We start from the raw sequence: 24493 nt of genomic DNA on the forward strand, positions 1-24493 counted from the left end.
TCCTGCTAAAATTATATATATTAATATAGGATTTTAGTCAAAATAGAAAAAGTCTTCAAATGCCTGTTTTGACAACTTATAAAGATAAGTACACCCTACTACTTTTAGTGCAGTTTCTGTTAAAATCTTAAGCTTAAGGAAAAATCCTTACTACTTTATGTAATAGGACATGATTGCCAAATGCTTAAACCCGTAATCCTAACCCACACATAGTATAAGAGAATGCATATGACCATATTTGAACATTTAAGGAGATTGTCTCAGGGAGGGAGGGGGCATTGTATTGTTTATAACAATAGTCCCCAAAGTTTTATTATAACGGTTTCTTATTCGTTGGTACAACTTTGGGGGCTTTTATTAAAGTATGATTGTTTGGATCATTAAGTTGACATTTCAATAAATAATTTTAATCTACAGGAAGGATAATTTTGTTTTACATAATTGGGGGTTTGCAACAAGTTATCGGCCATTGTCCTATACCTTTAGATTCCTGAGATTGTCTTGTCTATATCTATTTGTAAATGCACTTTGTCAGTTGGGTGGATAAGATAATATTGCCTCTCTTAAAAAATCTAATATTTTAAAAGCAAATATTTTCTACATTTTAAGTATGTATGTATTAAGTTTCATGCAACAATAAGTTACAATTTCGAAAGCGTAGCAACAATAAAATCTTATTTGTAAAGTTTGTATTTTATTTATAATTTGTATTTATGTTGACATTTTTAAACGTTGATTCCTATATTTTTAACTTCTCTAGTTTTAAAACTTTGTTTCTGTAGTTTGTTTCGATTAATGGAAGTTGTCATCCTTGTTTTCTTTACAATTTCAAACAATACTTAATCCATAAAATATTTGACTTAATTCTGCCATAAGATATTTTTTGCTAATAAAAATACAATTGACCACTGACTTTTAGCAATTCAATAAAAACTTAATCCAAGCAAACAAAGAAAAAAATGCCTCAGAAATTGTTTGGTATTTAATGAGCTAACAAAATTGATGTATTGTAAGAGTAGTTGTTTAAAAAAATTTAAAAAAGCACTTTATATTAAGTTTCTTATGGTACTTTCGTCAAAAAGCCTATCGAGCCCTGATACACCCAGACCTAATTTACGAAATAGATTGAAAAAATGGGGGATAGTTTTTGCTAATGTATAATTTACTTCAGGGTGGTAGCTGTACCTATGGTCCTCTTTACCCCCGGGGCTACCTAGTACTCAATTCAATCTAGCCTAACTTTGAGGGATCCGCCTTCGTTATCAGTAATATGACATAATTTCACCCCCCAAATAAATGTTCTAAATACACCCTAAGCAAATAATCATATTAAAATGGACAAAAAGGGTCGGCCTCTTACTTCTTCTAATACAATAAAAAGTTAAAATTTGAAACTATTTGTTTGAATAAAATTTTAAAAACGCGCATGCAACTTAAGAAAACCTTGGCCATGAAAACTCAAATTTAACAAACATTTTCTTTTACTAATAAAAATAGTTCAAATTGTAACAAAGAAATTTTTACAAAAGATACTTGAATGGTGTTCTTTTTTGTTCATTTTCATTAATTTTAGAGAATCCCAAACTGCTGCTGTTTTTGGCAGTCAATAGCAGCAGCTAAAGTTGGCGATTTATTGCAGCTAAAAAAGAAAATAAAACTTCTAATTTGTAGTAGTTTGATTTTTATCCTAGTATTTCAGCTGATTAAGTTCTCCTTTTACAGTAAGCTTCACATAGGTTCTAGGTTTGTTTGGTGCTATTTTATTATCTTTGACTATAGAGCTATTAGTTGTTAGTGGTCAGTAAATAATATAGAAGATTGAACTTTATTGTTAAAATGTAGAATATAACTTAATTAATTATTATTTTTATGTTTAGGGTTGAGACTGCGGACAAATTCTACGGAGCAGTTCACGCCAGAGATTACAGGAATATATATAAACATCAAACATTGATATGATTGTCCTATTATTTTGAAACCTCCAAAATGAATTTATCATTGATAGCTGTTAAATAGATGGATGAGGGTTCAGTTTGTTCATTTATATAAAAAAGGGTAAAGGATTTAACAAACAGATAGATAATATATTAGAATTGTAGTGTAGCTTTTCTATAGGGATGGGACAGTGGGCTGTTTATTATTCTAGACCCCAAAGTTTTAACGTTTTCTTTATTGTTGGATTAACAACTTAGGGACTTTTAGGGAATATTGATTAGTGGGTTCATTTAGTTAAGTGTCCAAATGTTTCAACCAATACATTTAATTTACATAAGGGTTAATTTTGTGTATCATCGTTCTGGATGTACACTAATTTATACTTTATCACTTTAGATCCATGAGTGTAGCTTTTCTACACAAGAAATTGATGTTTATATACCTGGATTCCAGACGGCCAGCCTGTACAACGTACGGACTGGGGAGCAAGAACACCCAGCTCAATATCAATATGTTGGTGGATAAGAATGATCAGGACTATTGTGGAGTTTACACCAATGAGGTAGGAAATCGATGAAATTATTTATTGATTGTCGGATTCCCTCAGAAAGCCTTATCGAGCATAGAAATCCCTCTCCCACTTTATTATGAAATAAATTGAAGGGTTATATTGGGGAAAATGGTAGTACCACAGGGTTAGACATAAAAAACTACCCCTCCTCCTTATTTTCAGTCTATTAATAAAATAGGGTAGGGGATTTTGTACTCGCTAGGCACTTTAAGGGTAAGTGCCAATTAACAATAAATCAAACTAAGAAACCAAAATAATTAATTTGTCATTATTACATAGCTTATAATGACATATTATTAAAAATTATGAAATAAACAATTTATATTCTTTAGACTGAATCTCTTTTTTATTTGATTTTTGTAAGCAGAGTTTAATTTAAAGCAAAGCTTTTTTATTCTTAGGGTAGTTCCGCTCATTTATTTAGGCTTGATGCTGTCATACTTTTTTATATAAAGTTAGAGTCAGGGAGGTTTGAAGCGATCCTGACTCATATTTCCAAGATCCGTATTGGAATACTTGTAATTCAATGAAGCGAGCATAATTTTAATTTATTATAAAGAAGAAAACCACGAAAATTGCCTACCCTTGTCCTGGCTATCTAGACTAACAACATAAAAGGATGCTTTGAGTATTGGTGCAAAAAATATGACGTAACAAAAAGAATTAGCCAATGAGAGGCCATTATTGACCAATGGTAAAATTTATAGTGGACTCTCATTGGCTAATATTTTTTGTTACGTCATATTTTTTGCACCAATACTCACAGCATCCATAAAAGGAAACTATTTTCTCGTATTCATTCGAATCCGGTGGATGGGAACCGGTTCTCATCCATACGAAAAAACCATGTCTAGCATCGTATTATATCCAGCTTTCTACGAATATAAAAATGAACAATCACAAGATTAAAACCAGTTTTTTTAGCCCGTGCCTTCGGCACCTCGGGGCTAAAAAAACTGGTTTAATCTTATAATTGTACATTTTATATCCGCGGAAAGCTGTTTATAATACGATGCGAGAAATAACTATTATTTACTTTTAAAAAATGAAATAATATCATCCTGTTTAAGTTTTTGGTTTTAGCAACGAACATAAAGGGATAAGACATTAGATTGTAAATTGATTTACACCCCTAATTATTATAAAAGTTTGAACACTGCAATGAACTTTTTAGACCAATGAATGAGATAATATGTTTATAAAAGTTTGGGGACAAGCATGATTTACAGTAAATGTCTCTTCCCTTTCAGTATTCATTTATTCAAGTAACTCTTCTATAATGTCAAAAATTTTCAAAGAAATGGTCTATAAGAGTGTCTTTTTTTCATCAGACAACCAGCCCATAAAAATAATACTTAATTCATTACACAACAATTACTTTCAACAAAGAAATTCTGTGCCAAAACTAGTGCAAATAGAAATTATTTAAAAAGATGCTTGTCTGGAGTATTTCAATCATGGATAGGACAATAGCATTTAGAATATATATTAACTCCTCTAATAAACTAAGAAGTTAAAGGTATAGTTTTAAAGTAATCGATGGTTACATTAATATATATAATCCATTATCCTATTCACTTATTCCTCTTGATTTATCTCAAAGGGTAATTGTGTTTATCATCATTGGGGTGTACATCAAATTATAATTCTATATCTTATCCCTTAAGATCCCTGCTTATTGCTGTAGTAATTTAGTTAGTTGATTAGATGCACAAATATCTTTCTGTCTGTTTGTCACTTAATTGGGCTTTGGTTTAATCGTATGCAAATTTAGAATTCTTAAACCGAAAAAAAATACCTTTTTGATTTGTGCCTCTTAGAACTTTTGTTATTGAATCTAAGTGACATTTTAGCGCATTTTGTGTGCATTTGTGGCCCTAGTGCGTGCGCCTAGTGAATATAAATCGCGCATTTTCGCTATATTTAGCTGAAAGATTCACTTTTTTATTGTCATTTTTTGGGTGTAAAAGTTTTTACTACAGCTGAGGTGTCATGCTCAATAAAGCTTTGTGTCATATTGAAAAGTCAGGGGGAAAGGGATAAATAACAAGATAATAAAATAACCCTCATTCTTTAATAATGTAACCTAGTGAGAAATAGTGTTTTGTACATTTTTAATAGGAATATGGAAGTATTACTTTGTCTTCATGTAATCTATCCCTTAATTTATGCTTTAAGGGCCCTTTTTATCCTTAGTTTACAAACTTATTTGCACATTGAGACAAAAAAGAACTTTTACTTGATTTTTAGTATTAACCCTTTACAGTCGGGCCCCTTGCCGCACCTTAATCGGTCGGGGGGGGGGGGGGGGCGTTCAACGCCCCCCCTTATTATCTCAGTTCCTATTAGAGCTAGAGGGCTAAATTTTTTTGTGCAAGTCCCCTGTTTGATAATGAATTTCCGACCTTTTATAAGTCTAAGTCAATTTTCGCTTCCTTCACCCTTTTATTTAACAACCTTTGTTTTTAGGTCTTTTTTACTTAAAAATTTCAAACGGCTGTAATTTTCTTATTTTTGAAGCTAGATGAAAATTTTTTTTCCAGAAAATGTTTATCTTTATGTAAATTTTACATTAGAAATATCAAAATATAAATTTCAGCGGCCGCAGCTGTACTTGGCAGCTGCCAGCCGCCGCAGTCGGCGGTCGGCGGGAAAACGGCGGCGGATCTTCATTAAATTTTAATACGTTATGTAGACATGTAAGAAAAGCTTAAGTTTAAAATTTGAAGTCTCTAAGTCAAAAATTGCGGCCACAGGAGCCTTTTAAAGATTTCTGGAGACCTGGAGGATCAGGACCTGCAGGATCATACCTGGAACCTGAAAGTGACTTGAACACTTGTATTTCATATAAGGATGTACTACTAGAGGAATTTTCAGTATTTTGCTATGATAAAATGCTTTGTTTTAGTCAAAAAAATATTTTTGCTCTTTACCTGGATGACCCTGCCAGGTTTGCTGGCATCCTGTGCCCGTCAGGATGGAGATATTCAAAAAATTCCAACTCTCAGTTATGTGTCATACCCATACTTAAAAAGTCAAGCAGTTTGGGCTCTTTATCTTTCACACACAGAAAATGAGATAGAAAAAACCGGATGGGGGGGGCGTTCAACGCCCCCCCCCCCCCCGACCGTTAAGGGTTAAGCAAGTATTTTAAGGAATAAGACAATTGACGATAAATTGATATATATACCTAATATTGGTAATCTAAATTACCACTTCTGTAAATTGGGTTATTTGTTATAAGTTTGGACACTGGTAGTAAGAAACCAACCAATCAAATTTCCCAAAGTCCTCAAACTTTTTGAGCCAACAGATATTATAATTTGGTTATAAAACTTTGGGTACTGACATAATTAACAATTTTAGGTTTTAGGGTATAAATGAAACTAAATAGTAGGGTATTAGTCTTATTCTTAATTAGGATATGGGAGATTTATTTGTCCTTAATTTATTTTGACCCATTTTAAAGCATAGTGATTGTTGCACATAGGGGAGTGGTACAAAAGATTCTTATGGCGATTCCTGTAAACAAATGCCGAATGGTATTAAAATATAGAAGTGCACTATCCAACCCATTATTTACTGTGATTCTAATGTACTTTTATGACTTTAGAAACAACTGAAAGTCTGTTTGAATCTTTGAATGGAAATGCTCTTCTCTGCAAATTTTCTGTTTTGGTGTTTGTATAAACTAACATGACTCCACTCATTCTGTATAGCAAAAATTCAGCTGACCTAAGAAATTTGAAATGTAGCTCAGATTTTCATAAATTTGAAGAATCTCCTTATATATACAAAATGACGTCATACAATACAAATGACCAATGATAGGCCGATACACAGACTATATTATCAATGCAATGGCAGGCCAGACCAATGGTAAGCCAGTGTATGTTGTCATATTTTATAGGCACTATAAAAAGCTTCAAATTTTAAGCTTGTTTTTTTGTGGTTTTGTATGTAAACATTTTTCTGTTTATCCTCCTTTGTTTAAAGTTAACAACCAATTAACTATTCATCTTTAACTAAATATTTCTCGGCTTAAGGGATAAAGGCCGGCCTTTCTGTTAATGTATTCAAAACGTTTCAATTTAGGCGGCTTGAGTTTATAGTAATAGTGGTTTAGTATGCTTTAAGTATTACTAAAATGCTAAATGCTAAAATATTTATTACATGAGATCAAATTGACAATATGTTTACAAATAAAATATTTTTATTAATTATTACTATTGTTGTATATTGTAAATCATGATGATTTTGGTTGAGTTCATAAAAGGTAAGTTCCATGTGATCCAGATTCCAAGAAGGCATGTAAGCTATCCACTGTCACAAGGAAAGCTTGCCTGTAAAGCTGGTTCCGGAATAGAGTAATTAATATTAATAGTAAAATGGTGATGTTGTTGTCAGGAGTGGTGGCTCGGTGGTGGCCCAAGCAGGACAAGGTGGGTTGGTTCAGGTATAGAAGTATTAAATTATAGTAGTCACGTATGATGTAAATATTAATATTTGTTGGTAAATAATTTAGTATGGTGTTCTCTATCTTTAACTAAAGTACAAAAATCTATATCGAATCTAACAGGTAATCCTTCACTTTTTTCAAGTTTAGAATTCTATTAGTTTCAAGATTCTTAAAATCATTAGGTAACTCGTTATAAACACGAGGGAAATTAAACAAAGGGTGTTTAAAAAATGAAATACATCGAACATTGGGGATATAGAAATCTTCTGCATTGCGCAGAGCATAGGCTCCACGTTGACTGTTTTGAATCCATGTGCCAGAAAAAGAAATTGGGAGTCTTTCTAATTTAAAATCAAGCATAAATTTGAATATATTATAATTAATAAGTTCAGCTAGAGGAAGAATTTTATTTTCTTTAAACAAGGGTGGAGTGTGTTCATTGTATGAAGCTCCACTAATAATGCGTATGGCTTTTTTTTGAACAATTTTTAATGGTTTTAAATATTTTTCAGGTGCCATGCCTAAAATATTACAGCAATATTCAAGGTGTGATTGGACATGAGCATTAAAAACTAATTTCATGCAATCTTTGTTCAAAATGTTTTTAACTAAATTAAGACTATACAAGGATCTAGAAATTTTTCCATGGATATGTTTACAATGTTCTGATAAATTCAAGTTGCTATCAAGATAGACACCCAACATTCTAATTGATTTAGTATCGTTATTAGGTACCATTTGTACACGAGAAATTTTAGTTATGTTAGATTCTCCTGGTGCATTATTATTTATAAACAAAGGTAGATAAATATTGCTATCATGAACAGGAAGATCGGAAAGAATATTTCTGTTTGAACTGAAGATCATAAAATAAGATTTGTTAGGGTGTATAGAAAGCTTATTTGCTTTATACCAATTAGAGAGATTATCTAAGTCTTTATTTGCTTTGATCACAACCATCGCAACTAAATATTAAAATTGCTTTGGTCTCCGATTAATTGAAGAAAATGCACTTTTCTTGTCTGATTATTAAGATAGATGTTTAGAATTTGATTCGAAGAAGTAGAATATAGTGTCCATTAAAAAATAACGCCATACAATGCAAATGACCAATGATAGGCCAGTATACATTGTAATTTACCAATGGTAGCAATACGTATTTTTCATTTGAACATTTTTGGAAAACTCATTTTGTTGCTTTACATTGTATTAATTATTAATATTTATATTGATATTTTTTTAATTTGGCTAATCCTCAATCCCTGAAGAATCACAATGCAATACAGTAAACTAACAAAGATTTAAATGGGTTTTTAGTCTAATTGAAACAATCTAAAATAGCTTTTAACCCTTTACAGTCGGGCCCCTTGCCGCACCTTAATCGGTCGGGGGGGGGGGGGGGGCGTTCAACGCCCCCCCTCATTATCTCAGTTCCTATTAGAGCTAGAGGGCTAAATTTTTTTGTGCAAGTCCCCTGTTGGATAATGAATTTCCGACCTTTTATAAGTCTAAGTCAATTTTCGCTTCCTTCACCCTTTTATTTAACAACCTTTGTTTTTAGGTCTTTTTTTACTTAAAAATTTCAAACGGCTGTAATTTTCTTATTTTTGAAGCTAAAAGAAAATTTTTTTTCCAGAAAATGTTTATCTTTATGTAAATTTTACATTAGAAATATCAAAATATAAATTTCAGCGGCCGCAGCTGTACTTAGCAGCTGCCAGCCGCCGCAGTCGGCGGTCGGCGGGAAAATGACGGCGGATCTTCATGTAATTTTAATACGTTATGTAGACATGTAAGAAAAGCTTAAGTTTAAAATTTGAAGTCTCTAAGTCAAAAATTGCGGCCACAGGAGCCTTTTAAAGATTTCTGGAGACCTGGAGGATCAGGACCTGCAGGATCATACCTGGAACCTGAAAGTGACTTGAACACCTGTATATCATATAAGGATGTACTACTAGAGGATTTTTTAGTATTTTGCTATGATAAAATGCTTTGTTTTAGTCAAAAAAATATTTTTGCTCTTTACCTGGATGACCCTGCCAGGTTTGCTGGCATCCTGTGCCCGCCAGGATGGAGATATTCAAAAAATTTCAACTCTCAGTTATGTGTCATACCCATACTTAAAAAGTCAAGCAGTTTGGGCTCTTTATCTTTCACACACAGAAAATGAGATAGAAAAAACCGGATGGGGGGGCGTTCAACGCCCCCCCCCCCCGACCGTTAAGGGTTAATGATTACATCTTTTAATAGAATCTGATAAAAGTGGGAATAGATTTTTGCAATATTCTGAAACACAAATATAAACTTTTTGTCTATTTATCATTTCATTATAAGAATAGCGTTTCATAGTGTATCAATGTCTTTGTATTTGAAGGGAGGGGAAGTAATATAAAAAATAGCCTAAAACCACTCCAAGACTTTAATATATAAATAAAACAGCATAAAACCATCCCAGGAGCTATGTGAAGCTTTCCTGATCAATCAGTTTTGTGGTTAGCGAGATCTTAAATAACACTTTCATTTAAAGCCATATAATCGATATTGATAATTATTGATAACAAAAGTCACCAAATGAATTCAAGGTTGACAAGATATTCCAATAAGGGAAGTCCCCAAAGTTTTATAATAACGTCTTCTTATTCGTTGGCTTAACAACTTTGTGGACTTTTATTGAATTTTTTATTGGTTGGTTCACTATATTGAGTGTCTGTTGGGGTATTTTTGTACATCATCATTGAGGATATACATTAATTAATCGGTCATTGTCATATACCTTTAGAACACATTGCAACTAATTAATTTACAAACCTTTTTTTTATCGCCATAAATATTGTCTTCATTGTCATACACATTTTTTAATACAAAAAGGTCGAAAAATAGTATTAGATTGAATTATTGGTAATTAAGGAGGTCATAAATGACATGACATAAATGAAAAATGTGTGTAAATTAAAGGTTCACCGTCGTTCATTCAATCTCTTAATATTAGCATTAACTAATATCTCGTGTATAATTGTTATAAACAATATATTTCATTCTAAAGAGATATAATTGTGTGTTGACACAAACTTACGTAGACTTAAGAAGCTTCACTGCAAAACCTAAACAATATGATAGTTTTTGAAAAGATTTTTTGCTATAAATCTAACCTTTAGGAACAAAATATGTTTAAGTAGCAATAGCACAACAGAATTAGCTCCTAAATCTTAGTATCAAATTCCAATAACAGATACCCAGCAGTCGGCTAATGTACGCAAGATTTAAAAGTATAAAGAGTGAATACACAATAAAAGAAAGCTTCAAAAGCTTCAGAGAAAAATTGTACAATTGGCTAAAACTCACTTAAACATACTAATACTGTACGAAAACGGACTCTCAATTAGCCTTTAATTCCTAACTAAGCCCTATCAAATATTCAGTTTCATTCAACTTGAACTTCAAGTTCTCAATTGACGGGAGAACGATATTTTTAAGTAAAAAAAATTGTCTTAATCAGTTTGGCTTTTTATTGTAAATGTTGTTAATAAAAAAATATAATTCAAAAATATAAAAAAAATCTTTAGTTGCTATATCTCTCAAAAAATTTTTAACCTTTATAAATTTAAAAATTAATCTTTTTAACAAATTTTATTATATAAAGATTAAAATTATTTGCTTTAGAGTTTAAAATATTTAAATTATCTTTAACAAGGATAACATAGTTATAAACCGCGTAGCAATAATTTTTCTAGCAGTAGAGAAATATCCGATAAAATAATTATCTTAATAACAGTGTAATAGGCAGACAGAAAAAGTAAGTTATAGAGTAGATCGTCATTCAAAATTAGAAATTTTCTTCTAAAACTAGATATCTATCTTTAACAGCAGTCGAGAACTAAATGTTTCTCCTATAACATAACTTATAGATGATATTTACAAAATATAGATCTGCTTCGCCATTTAAATTACTAAATATTATATAAGAATCTTCAAATAAAAAAGATTAAAATCAAGTTATGAGATTTTACTGTGCAATGAATTTATTTGGCATATTTTATACTAAATCAATTTTTTTATTGTTGACAACCATTATTTCATATTATAAAGCTTGTCTTCAAATAATTTTTATTATCCAAGAATGAAAATCAGGGAGGGAGGGGACATTGTACTGTAAATTATAAACACTGGTACTCAAAGTTTTTACCTTCATTATATTAGTTTGGTTGGGGTTCCAAACTAGTAGTATCCAAACCTTTCAACCAATGATTTTAATCGACAGAAAGATTAATTTTATTGATTATCATTGGGAATGTATATCTTTGGTCATTGTCTTATCCCTTTTCCTTTTTTGAACAGTTTCCTTTGCATCATCGTAATAAATAATATTTCTAATTAATTTTAATTTAATTTATGGGGTATATTTTTAGATCAATTAAATGAAATATGTCTAATACAAATACCTTGCTCTCTTTCTTTCATTCAGTTTATCTATCTTCTATCTTCTTTCTACTCTCTTTCTTTAATTCACTTTATCTATATGTCTATTTTCTTTTGTCTGAATGTCTCTCTAAAATGCTCTTTCAATATTTATCAAGGAAAGTGAAAAAGATAATAAAAAAAACCTCTGCAGTCACAATGGTTTTGCACATGTTAAGTGTGTTTCTTTACTGTATTGATTTCCTGTTAGTGTTAGTTGCTAATCTAAAGAATTGTTTAATTGTGTGTATCATACTTGGGGGGATTAAATCAATAAATCAGCCATTGTCTTATCCCTTAAGATCCCTGTTTAAGAAAACCTATCTCTGTTTCTTTATCCCCGCCCTTCTGCCTTGAACTTGAATTAAGTAGTGTTGATAATGAAAATAGCTCGCGGCATTTTTGCGCACAATACTAATCAAAAAGTGAATTCTATCCAACTTTTTTGCACTAACTACACTAAAGTTACAACTTTGGTTATCCTCAAATTCTACTGTGATAATACTGAAGTTATTTACAAAAAGAAACAGCTAAAATTAAGTTATACGAAAGGCTACTATGTAAAGAATTTTATGCACAGTATTTTAATCATGAATCCTAATTTAAATAATATTATAATATACTAAAGACTAAATACCTAGCCTTATGGGGCCTCTCAATTGCCTAACTTGAATTCCTTTCCTTTAAATCATAAAAATATTTTTAGAAATGAATATGACTGAACATTACAAATTAATATTCCTCTCTCTAAAACTTATTCTTTTTCGCTTCATTTTTAAATCTCATTATCTCTCTCTCTCTCTCTTCTCCTTTTCTTCTTTCTTTCTTTCTTTCTATTATTTGATCAAAATCTTATTCTTATTTGTCTGGGCCTTAAAGCTACTATTTTTCAAAGATAAAGGGACTTTTTACTTTAAAAATATACGTTTAAAGTTATAACCTTTAACTAGGTATGTCAATAAATATTTAAAGTATTGCAAAAGGCTCTGTATAGGTATACACATATTTTTGAAAAACGATGTATGTTTGTCTGTCGTTAAAGTCTATTTTTTCTTCTTTTTAATGCTTCATAGCCATAGTCAATATAGACCTTTTTCAAAAGCACAAACACTTCACTCTCAAGTATTCAACTTCAGACATCAAAATCCTGGCTACTTTGTATTTCAAATTTATATATTTTGATTCTTTTATTTATTCCTTCATCTTCTCTTATACCCTTTAGGTGATCTAGTTTAAAATGTCAATATTTCAATCGATATATTATTACTTGGATGTTGCAACAGATTTTCACGTACTCTTATAAAGTGATGCTCGCAGCTGGCTTAAATAATGATACGCCATCTCCTTTTCTCATACTAGATGAACGAACCAACCAATAAATGAGGTCAATATTAGAAAGCTAAACTGAAAAAAATGTCAACATATCCACATATCTAATATCCATTAATATTTCAGACACTTTTAGATGCCTTTAGCAACAAAAACATGTTCATTACAAATTATGAGAAATTTTTCTTATCAATCTTCAATATTTAAAAATCCATTTTATATATTTTTTTTAATAAACAGATCAGATAATCAGATAATATGAAAGCAAGTTTCTGGTAGGTATTGTCAATACAACACCTTATATGGTTTAAATAATGGATTTAGAATATACTTTGATATAGGTTGCTAACATGGACCTCATTTAATGGTCAGTCTGTTCATCCAGTAGTAGAAGAGGTGATGGGGCATAGCGAGTGATTGGGGGTATCGTTATATTAGCCAGCTGCGAGTATCACTTTATTATAGTACATGAAAATCTGGTGGAACAACCAAGTAATAATATATCGATTATTGAAATACACGATGAAGTTATATTACTATTATTTTATGTTTAAATTCAAGTCTTATGGATGGTTTTATGCTATATTAACACACCTCCTATAGCCCCTAGATGCTAGGGGCTCTGTTACACTAATAACAAATCTTGAAAAATGCAAAATTAATTAAATAATCTAATTTATATATAAAAGAAATGAATAAAACAGTTTTTGCATATCTAAATTAAACAAATTAAAGTTGCCTTTTGTATGAGATAATAAAAGACATTCTCTCTTCTCAGTGTTCATACCAAGCAATTAAATGGATCAGAAAAAAATAGCCTTAAACCATCTAAAACATCTCTGAAGCTATGTGAAGCAACCCCAAATGAAAAAGAAATAATTGCAATTTATTCTTTGCTATTAAAGATATGTGTCAATATACTTAATATAATAAAGATCTGTTATTAATATCAAGCTTGTTTTTTTATTCATCTGCATCGCTATTTATTGATAGTATCATCCTTGTTATTGCTACCATCCCCTTTTCATCATCCAACAATTTGCCACAGGACAAAAGAATTTTATTGTCTTTTTTTGATCAACGTATTTTTTCTTTTATCTTTGATCTATTGTTTAAAAAGATGAACTATGTGCTGGAATTTTTATAAAAGTAGAAACAAAGATAAATAATGAGAAAAAAGCTTTGATTTTTGTCTAAACTCTAAAATCAGAAGAAAGGACAAACGAACAATAACTTATGTAGAGTGTCAGAATTTAACTAGCAGAATGTCTAAGTTTTAACAAAATTTTTATGATTTGATTATAGAGATGTTTCGCTTGGGATATTGTTTTTTGTTGTCATAGGAATCATTAAAAAAATCAGATGAAAAGGACAATTATATTATACAAAAAGTTAAAAATAAGCATGTTTTAATGGATTCACGTAGTTTCTGGTAACGATTTCTGTAATATTTGTATCTCCTTTTTAATTCATTTTTCAAGAATTTGTATCTATGTCTTTGCACTAAAGGTGATGACTATTTTATGGCTTTTCTATTTTTTGGTGAATTTATTTTAATTAGTAATTTTATTTTAAATTTAGAAATATTTAAGTACTTTTTATAGGCTCTTGTTATATAAATAGTTTTTAAAACAAGGACCTTTATACTTTAAACAGCGTTGAAGATTTAGATTAAAGATATTTTGGTGTTTTTCTCAGACAGCCTAGTCTAGCAAAACTCCTCCTCCCTAACCTCAATCTAAAGAAATTTTTTTTTATATAAAATTAAGTCAGGTTGGGTTATATTGAGTACTGGGTTAGGGTATCACAGGTAAAGGCAACACAGGGGTTACGAATAACAAAAATACCCCCCCCCCCCCGCCACGCTTTATTTTTATTTATTTAAAAATAAAGGGGGGGGGGGACTGTGTTTCTCTAAAGGCACTTTGATGAAAGAACCGACATTTTTCATAATCAAAGGATCGTTCAAGTGTTTTAATTTAATAGATTTTATTTAATTCTAGATATCGTTCGATGGCATGCAAATACTCAAATTATAAAGTAACTTTGCTGCTAAACAAATAGCCTTTAACCCTGTTGTTGTTAAAAATGACAGCTCTTGTTTTCTTGGGCCTATTGAATAAATAATCTTTAGACTGGTTACTCCCAGGGTGGGAAGGGACACTGGACTATAAATTATACAAGATCCCAACGTTTTTGTTAATATTTTTGTGAGTGCTTGAATAGGTCGTACAGTATCAAAACTGATTAACATTAATTTTATTCTACAGTAATGGATTTTTTGTTTATCATAATTGGGGATGTACATTAATTTATTGTGCATTGTCTTATCCCTTAATATCCCTGCTGGGTTACACAAAATAGCAACAACAGCCTTTAAAGCAAACATAATTTTTGGTTTCCTGTGAAAACAGCGATTAAATAGACTACTATTGTAAAAGATAAAGAATTGTTTACTCTTGAAGATACTACAGCTGAAATTTTCAGTTAATATTCCTATGACATTTGCGCATCTAATCTATATATTTTTTGTCCGTCTGTTTGTCGGTGATGCTTCAAAAGACAAAAAAGGCTCATTTTTAAACGTTCCGCGATTTTGTATATTCTCTCTCTTGTTCTTCTTTGTTATGACAACTGAACAATTTCTCTATTTCTCGCTTTGTCCGTTTGTCCATTCCGTAATGTTTTTTTTTGTGCTTCGCTACTTATGGATGTTGTCATCTTTGTTGATGTTTATTTAGCTATGTTTCAAAATAGCAACATTGTAATAATACCATAAAGCTTATATCTTTCAATCTTTTCATGCTTTCTCTATAGGGTTGCTATAGAGCCTGACCTTTAAATCAGGGAGGGAGGGGACATTACACTGTTTATTACACTAGTCCCCAAAGTGTCTATAATAACGTATTCTTATAGACTTGGGGACTTCTATAGAATTTTGGTTGGTTGATTTATTAAGTTGAGAATTTACATGAATTTATCGTTCAATGTCTTATCCCTTCAGATCCCTGCAGTTAAATATTTAATCTTTTATTATTTTTAATAAGCATAACGTGATTCTAAAGTTTTAAATCATTGATCATGCTTATTTAAATTTTATTATTTTCTCTTTCAAATAGTTAAATTATATAGAAGAAAGTTATATTTTTAAATATCGTATTGAGCAATTATGATTAACAAAATTACCCTTCATGTAGATTAACGATTATTGATTGAAAGGTTTGTTATATGCAAGTGTGTCCTTATTATTCAAGATTCAACAAAGTCCCAAAGTTTTTTAAAAGAACGTGTTTATACAACTTTGGGTACCAAAAAAATTTACAATCCAATTCTCCCTCAATCTTTGAGAGTAGATGCTCATTTGTTTATAATAACTTACGGGCGGACAGACATAATGAGTTTCAGAGAAGCTTTGATTTAAAAAAATATACATTGCAAATTATAAAGTCGCAAAATAACCGTAAACCTTGCAAAAAAAACCTAATTAGGTGTGTGTTACTTTGTATAATTAGACGTTTCTTTAATATTTTTATTGTGTTTAATAGCGAATTATATACTGCGTTTTCAGTAATATAGGTTTTCATGAAAACACAAAAATGTTAAAAATATTCATATAAGTTTTTCTTTTAAAATATTCTGCAAAAATATTATTTCTAGCATGGCTTTGGAACATGCTGAAAAACCATGTATTGTTTTTAATTGCAGACAATTTTCCACAAATAATAAAATGATTACAATAAAATTTAAGACTCAGGTTAACAAAACTGGAACTAATCTTATTATTTTTCATTTTATTATTTATTCCCAGAAAGCTTTCTCTAAGAAGATTCGATGAGTAACTCTTAATACTACCCAAAGAATTATTTTTTTCTTTTTCTAATACAATATATTTGTGAATATCTTAACTGTAAATTGAATAAACTAATGAAGATGGGTTGCATAATACATTGAGCTTTGTTTTCTTGGGGCAAGCCCATGGATAGCCTGATATCTAGTTGCCGAAAGTGTACGCAGTTTCCTGGGTGTTTCCTCATCCTCGCTCAATATTTACTACTAGCTACAAATCTTCAAACTTCCCTTAAAAAAATCAAAATTTGAATGTGTAAACGATTTATACAATATACATTATAAATTTGAATTTTTTAAATTTTGATTTTTTTTTTTTGAAGTTTGAAGCTTTTTTAGCTAGTAGTAAATATTGAGCTAGGATGAGGAAACACCCAGGAAACTGCGTACACTTTCGGCAACTAGATATCAGGCTATCAGCCCATGTGCAGTCTTGTCAGGGATGGAGGAGACATTTTCCTGTTTATTACACTAGTCCCCAAAGTTTCAAAGCAACGTAGAATTCGTTGGCTTAACAACTTTAATTGGTTGGTTCATTAAGTTAAGTGGCCAAGCGTTTCAGCCAATAATTGTAATCTACAGAAGGGGTAATTTTGATATCATCATCGGTAATGTACAACAATTTATCGGCCATTGTCTTATCCATTTAGATCCTTTACTGTGCTAAAATAATTTAAAATCAATGTTTATTATCTATCGAATTTTAAATATTATAATGGGGGATTTTTTATCAATTGAACTCCCTATATCCCTGCTAGCATTACAGACCATAATTAAATATATCAAGTGAACCTTTCTTAATTCAATTACAAAGCATCTCTATAAATAATTAATTTTTCAACTTCAATAAAACGACCGAACTAATATTGCTTGATTAACAAGATACAAAATTAATATATCTTAAAGTATATAACTTATTTTTTTGCCATTATTAGTTATTCCATCTTAAAAGTTAAAGAGAGAAAAATGTTGCCCTCATATCACTCTATAAACCGTTTTATGTTAATTTGTATAAAAAGGCACATAAAATGCTTTTAGTGCAACAAAAATAATTCTAAACAATGCTTTTTTACACTTGAAAAAAAAAAGAATTTTAAAAGCTAGCAAATGTTCTTGTTAAATGAAGTAGGAAGCAACAAAATATACAAAAGTGTTCTAACAAAAAAGTAAACAGTTTCAAGGAAAAAGCACCAAATACTTCATAGTTTATTTTTAAAAATGTTTTTTTTTTAGGTATTTTAGATGAAAACTATTTCTTAATCTCAGTTTTCATGATGATTCTATTGATAATTAGGCACTATGACGCAGTTCGCTCTATTATCATATTAATTACTAGCAGCTATGCCCCTAGAGGCCTCTAGGGGGCACTCGAGAAGGGGGAAGTTGAATTCGAAAACCCAATTTTTTATTTTAGATTTAAAAAGAAAAAGATAAAAGAATTCGACCACCTCTCCCCATTTTTAATTTCCTCCAAAATAGTTATAAACCTTCCCAGGACCTATGAGAAGCTACCCTGTAAAGGAGAACCATATCGGTTCAGCGGTTAGCGAGATCATTCGGTTCAAACAGACAGAAAAAAAAACATCCTGCTACTTTATTATTATCAATTACATTGTATGTACACATATGGGTTTATATACTCATTCATGTTTCATGTTTATAATGAGATAAAAAGTTAAGTCATGATATCTTGTTAAGGAGAGTCGCCTTGGTTAACATTCAAAACAGCAAATATTAGTTTTAACAGCATATAAAGATTTATCACGCCTTCTTTTACTCGTATTGATAAATTGTTTTTTTTTTAGGTATGTTTGAGTGTTGATTTATTTAGACTTTATGAGAAGGCAAATGTTTTATGGTCATCATGTTTATAGTATGAAAGACCTCTTCTAAAACAATGGTTTCAAAATGTGTGTCTGTCTGTTTGTCCCATCACAAAAGAAACTTTTACTAGAAGGAATCTATTAGATTTTAAAGTCATCAAACTTTTATATACCTTACTACTAGTTGGCCCAGAAATTTATAAATCATCTTGTATTTAATGGGATAAGACAATGGGCGATTAACTGTTGTACATCCCCAATGATGATACTCAAAATTACAATTAGTGGTTAAAGTTTGGACAATCAACTTAATGAACCAACCTATCAAAATTCAAAGTTGTTAAGCCAACGAATAAAAAAACAGTATTATTAAACTTTGGGGACTTGTCAAATGTCTCCTCACTTTTATTTATTTGTATTTTTTGTAACTTTGTGAGACCTTACTTTTTTGATGTCATGTGCATGTGTATAGTTTGTCAAACACGCATAAGAGACAAACAAGTTATATACTCACTTAAAGGATTATAAGATAAGCAAGAAGGGAGGGGGGAGACATTGGACTGTAAATTACACTGATATCCAAAGTTTTGTAATAATGTTATCATATACGTTGGCTCGACAACTTTGGGTACTTTTATTGAATTTTGATTGGATACCACTTAAGATTACTGTAATAAAATAGCCTAAATTCATTCAAATAGTTCGTTCAAGATGTCAAATAACTTAAAACCATCCCTGGAACTAGGTGAAGCTTGAAAACCTATCCCAAATAACGCTATTTGCATAAGCCATTCTTTCTATATTAGAGACAAAATCAAAATTAATCAAAACATAATCATATTATTATTACGAAAACAAAACAAAATAACAAATTAAGTTTTAAGCTTATCTTGTACAAAGATATGGTTATGTATAATTGTCTTTGCAAAAAGAGGCATATAGTTCCAATAGTTTAAGAGATATGACGTCTTTGGAAAAAGAAAAAAAACATGTATATACCCAATTATTGTAAGCAAAGTTGCCCCATTGTTGATTACAATTATTGGTTGAAAAGTTTAGGCACTGCTAGTTTTGAAACAACCAGTAAAGATTATATAAATGCACCAAAAATAAATCCACTGCAAAATAAGGATTAGTGGAGAAATATTATTCTTTGGATGCAATATCCTTACAATGTTTTGCCTAGGCATGCTACATGCATATGACAAGGAGTCTTCCTTTTCATATTTCAAGAGAATCTTCACAGTTTTAATTTGTTTACTCTGACTTTACTGCAGGGATCTTCAGGGATAAGGCAGTAGAGGATGAATTAATATACTTACCCAATGATGATAAACTAAATATCCCCTATTTAAAAACAAATTATTGGTTCATAATGTTTTACACTTTGGTACCTTCCTAAAGTTGCATTTTAATGAGATAGCATAAAACCAAGTAGACCATCCCTAAAATAGAGAACTTAACCGGTTTAGTGGTAAGTGAGATCTTAACAAACAAACAAAAACTTGCTGACTTTTGCATTTTTTCCCAGATGCTTTAAATCAATAAATTGTTATCATTATGACTCTTTAATTTATGATAATTAAAAATGTATGCATTGAAGTGTCCCTTATTCTGTTTGTAAGGAAGTCTTTGTTTTTTACTAATTGGTATCCTTGTTAAAAAGAATTACAATCTTCTAGGGATCTAAAATGATAAGACACCGGCCAATAAATTGATGTACATCCCCAATAATGATACACAAAATTACCCATTCTGTAGATTACAATTAGTGGTTGAAACGTTTGGACATACAACTTAATGAACAAACCTATCAAAATTTAATAGAAGTTCCCAAAGTTGTTAGGTCAACCTATAAGAAAATGTTATTTTTTATAAGACTTTCGGGACTAGTGTAACAAACAGCAAAATGTCCCCTCCCGCCCTGACAATTTTCTGATATAGGGATAACTCTATAGAAGATTTGTTTTTACTGATTGGTATCCTTGTTAAAAAGAATTACAATCTTAAGATAGGGATATATTAATAGAAGATTTGATTTTACAAATTAGAATCCTTGTTATTAAGAAGATAAGTTCTTTTACTATAGCTTCGAAACAGATTAATATTATGTGGATTATAATCGGTTGTCAGCCATACTGAAAAATCATGTATAGCATCGAAAGAGTAATTTGATATATAAGTTTAGTTCAAATATTTATATAATAGGTATAAATGGCATTAATAACTCTTTATTTCAAATTTTGAAAGTTTTAACAATTTATATTTTGAATTAATTTTATATAATAAATCAAAAGCTATTGAAATACTTTGACTTTAAGAAATTTCTCAAAATCTATACTCATTTATCTTAAAATGTATTTCCTGCCTTCTCCGAATGGGAGCTTTAACCCACCTCAACTCCTGTCATTTTGGGGGGTTATAAAAGGCAAATGGTAGTGCTATAAAAGAATAAAACAGCAATATTATCAAGAATTTGATAGCTTAATAGCTACAACCATAGAGGGTCATTGGATTTTAACTTACACTTACACCAATGTATAATATCCACATAATATTATTCTCTGAATCAAACACTTTGGGTACTTTATTTAATTTTGATTGGTTTGTTCCAAATTAGTTTATCAATTTATTTTCTATTGTCTTAATCCCTAAAAGAGTTAAAACTTTATAAACTTCCTAATAAGATAATACATATTAAAGTATGGAATTTTCTTTGCAATAGTGTATGACCAACTTTGCTATGATACATCATACAGAAAGATCTATCTAGGCCCAAAGTTTCAAAATGGTTCACAAAATTATTTACAGACTTTATACAGTTTGAATAGTATTTCATAAATAGAATAAAGAAAAGAGGAATTATATAATTCCAAAATGATGATAAACTGAATTAACCCTTCTATAGATTAAACTATTGAAAATTCTAGAAGATGCCAGTTCATAATTTAATAAAATTCTCTAGGCCAACCATTGAGTAAAAATTTAAGAAAAATAATCAATGTCCTTTCCCAAATTGAATAAGATTATAGTCAAAAAAAACTTAATTTATATGTATAGTAACAAAAGTATATAAGAGGGAGGATTTTGATAAACTGTACATATATTAACATAAACTCTGGTTGATTCTAAATTTCATAGGCCACATTATTTAGAAACTTTTATAGTCCATTATGAAATCATTCCCCGACCTTTATCCTAACCTTTTCAACAGGGATTTTAATGGATAAGACATTGGTTTATAAATTATTGTACATCCCTAATGATGATCATCAAAATTACCCTTTCTTATATAAATTTTAAGTGAAAAACTTTAAATTTGAACCAATCAAACAAATTTATCAACCAATGAGAAAGCGAATTTATATAAATTTTGTTATTAGTATAATTTACAGTCCAATGTCCCCTCCCTGCCTTTTCCTACAATACTCAAATCACATACTTTTAGGGATTGTGTATTCTATATAAAAAAAATCATGGCTCGCATATTATCGATGTACCTTTTTTATATCGACTATAAGGGTTTAATTAAAGTGGCTAAAGCTGACATATCATCGACATGTTTTTATTCAATCAAACAAACGGACAGACCAAGTAAGTTGTATGCTGAATGCGTTTTGGTGTAGATATTTTCACCATAAAAATCAGCAGTCTATTATAAATAGCAGCTGAGAAAATCGTATTTCTATAATAGCATTACGGACTGACAGACAAAGTTAACTACTAAAATCCTTTCTAATTGTTTTTAAGTATAAAAGTTTCTGTCCTATAACATATAACTTCCTTTCTGCTAGATAAACGCCTATCAAACCGATAACTTTTTGTTATTCTTCAGTTTCATTCAATAACATTTATAATAGATAGCGCAGCTACTCTATCACATGTTTATGACCGTTGGTCTCACTAGATTTGACTTCACTATGTATATATTTAACTATTTGTATCGTATTAGTAAAAGAAGCTTAAACTTATATTTTTACTTTTATCTAAAGACTATTTCTCTCAGGATATAAACATCTGAACTGAACATTAATCAACCAAAACGGTCCGGTGGTAATCGAAATTTTAAAATAGACTAACATACTACTTCTTTTTATTAGCTATTATACCAGTAAAATAACCTATAAAATAAAGTATTATTTTTGGGTCTTTTCTTTTGAAAGAGTTTACTTTTTAGGGAAACTTTCACAATGTCTTGTCTGGTTTTCAGCCATTTTAAAGCCTTCTCATAAAGGATAGAGGTGAATCAACATTATTTATTAACTATGGATTTTTTGCTGAACAGTGTGATAATAAATGATACCATTAACACTTCAATATTATTCAATACGAACACTAAGAACTTCCGGGCACTTTAAATAGCATTTGGATTGACACAAGTAATATTTACTTATTTCTACTGTAAAGTACACTGGTACCCAAAGTTATATTATTTCTTGACTAAAAAACTTTGGGTTTTCTTTCATTAGATTTTGAATGGTCGGTTCCAAACTAGTAGTGTTTTAACTTATCAACCAATACTTTTAATCTACAGAAGGAGGAATTTCAACACTTTTAATGTTATGATGCAACTTTTAGTAAATCCATGTAGTGTTAACCAAAGGAGCGATAAATGTAGAATCATAAAGCAAATCGAAGAAATAAAAGAGATGACTCTACATTACAACGAACAACATTTTAATGGCGCAATTTTAAAATACCTTGGTTATGACTAATTTTAAAAATTGAAACTTAAGACCTTAATAGAAGTAATATTCTTTTTCTTTAATTTCTAATGTGTTTTGCTTATTATTACTGCGCTACTTTTCAGAGAGAGAGAGAGAGAGAGAGGGGACAATGGGCTGTTTATTGTTTATAACATTAATCCCCAAAGTTTTATAATAACGTTTTCTTATTCGCTGACTTGACAACTTTTTGTACTTTAGCTATTTTTAATTGATTGATTTATTAAGTTAAGCGTTCAAACGTTTGAACCACTAATTAAAATCTACAGAAGTGGTAATTTTGTTTATCATCATTGGGGATGAACATCAATTTATCGGTCATTGTCTTATCCCTTGGCTACTTATGGACATAATTGTCGTTGAATATACTTTTTTATTAGCTTTGTATTAAAACCAATAAGAAAAGTAATGGCTACACTTCTTTAAGACATAAATACTGTAACACAGGGATGAGACAATGTAAAAAGAAATTGTACTCCCCCCAAATCAGAGCCTAAAAATTAGCTTGCGCAGGTAATAATCAGGGGGTGTAAAAAAGGAAAGGCATCTCTTCCTAATATCTTGGTTTAAAGGGGTGTTGGTATACCCCTACACAAAAATTTCGCACGCGAATTTGTCACTTTTTAAATGAAATATATGTTTCCTGTTGTCCTAATCCTCTATCCTTGCATAAATCCATAAAAATAATTTATTAGTTGATTGAGAATTATTTGGTGGTTGCTTCTTGCTTGTTTGGTTGTATGTGGCGAGTCTGGCTAAGATAACAGGATCAGTGATTAATATTAAATCATCAGGGATTTGAAGGGATAAGACAACGGACAATAAATTAGTTAAAATCCTGAAAAAAATCAACCCTTCTTTAGATTTAAATTGTTGGTTGAATAGTGTAAATAAAACAAACCATCGAGATTTTATAAAAGTTATTAGGCAACCAATAAAGTAATGTGGGTATCAGTATAATTTTTTGCTAATGCCCCCTCCCATCCTTTAAGTTCGGAAGAAATGCCATAATTATTATAAAATATCTTTTATTTTATTTTAACAATAAAATTAAAAACTGTATTGATTTCAATTGTAAAAGGCAATATGGTAAACAAATTACGAATTAAAATTAAATTGTTCAAGTATATTTTTCAATTTTAAAAAGATCCTAAAACATACATCACACTGCAAATTACACTTACTTATAATTCTATAGCCACGTTATCTTATTCGTTGGGTTTTGGTGCTTATATCATATTTTGATTGGTTGGTTTAAACTTGAAAAAACTTTATCGACCATATACCGTCAACTATAGTCTTAAGATCAGTAGGTTTTTTGGTCAAATTCAATAATTTTAGTATATTAGCA

General features: G+C 30.2%; 1 protein-coding gene across 4 annotated transcripts in view; it reads left to right on the forward strand.

The window, feature by feature from the left end:
* Positions 1–24493, forward strand: part of LOC145327256 (uncharacterized) — a 198595-nt gene that overhangs the window by 115761 nt on the left and 58341 nt on the right. For all 4 annotated transcript variants that reach the window (XM_080170883.1, XM_080170977.1, XM_080171037.1 and 1 more), the window contains exons 3-4: positions 1878–1925; positions 2386–2497. In XM_080170883.1, the coding sequence (XP_080027009.1) occupies positions 1878–1925; positions 2386–2497 (160 nt within the window). The remainder of the gene's footprint in view (positions 1–1877; positions 1926–2385; positions 2498–24493) is intronic.

This window comes from Acartia tonsa, chromosome 1, assembly GCF_053477335.1.
Source record: "Acartia tonsa isolate MP-2025a chromosome 1, ASM5347733v1, whole genome shotgun sequence".
In the NCBI taxonomy this organism is placed as follows: domain Eukaryota; kingdom Metazoa; phylum Arthropoda; class Copepoda; order Calanoida; family Acartiidae; genus Acartia; species Acartia tonsa.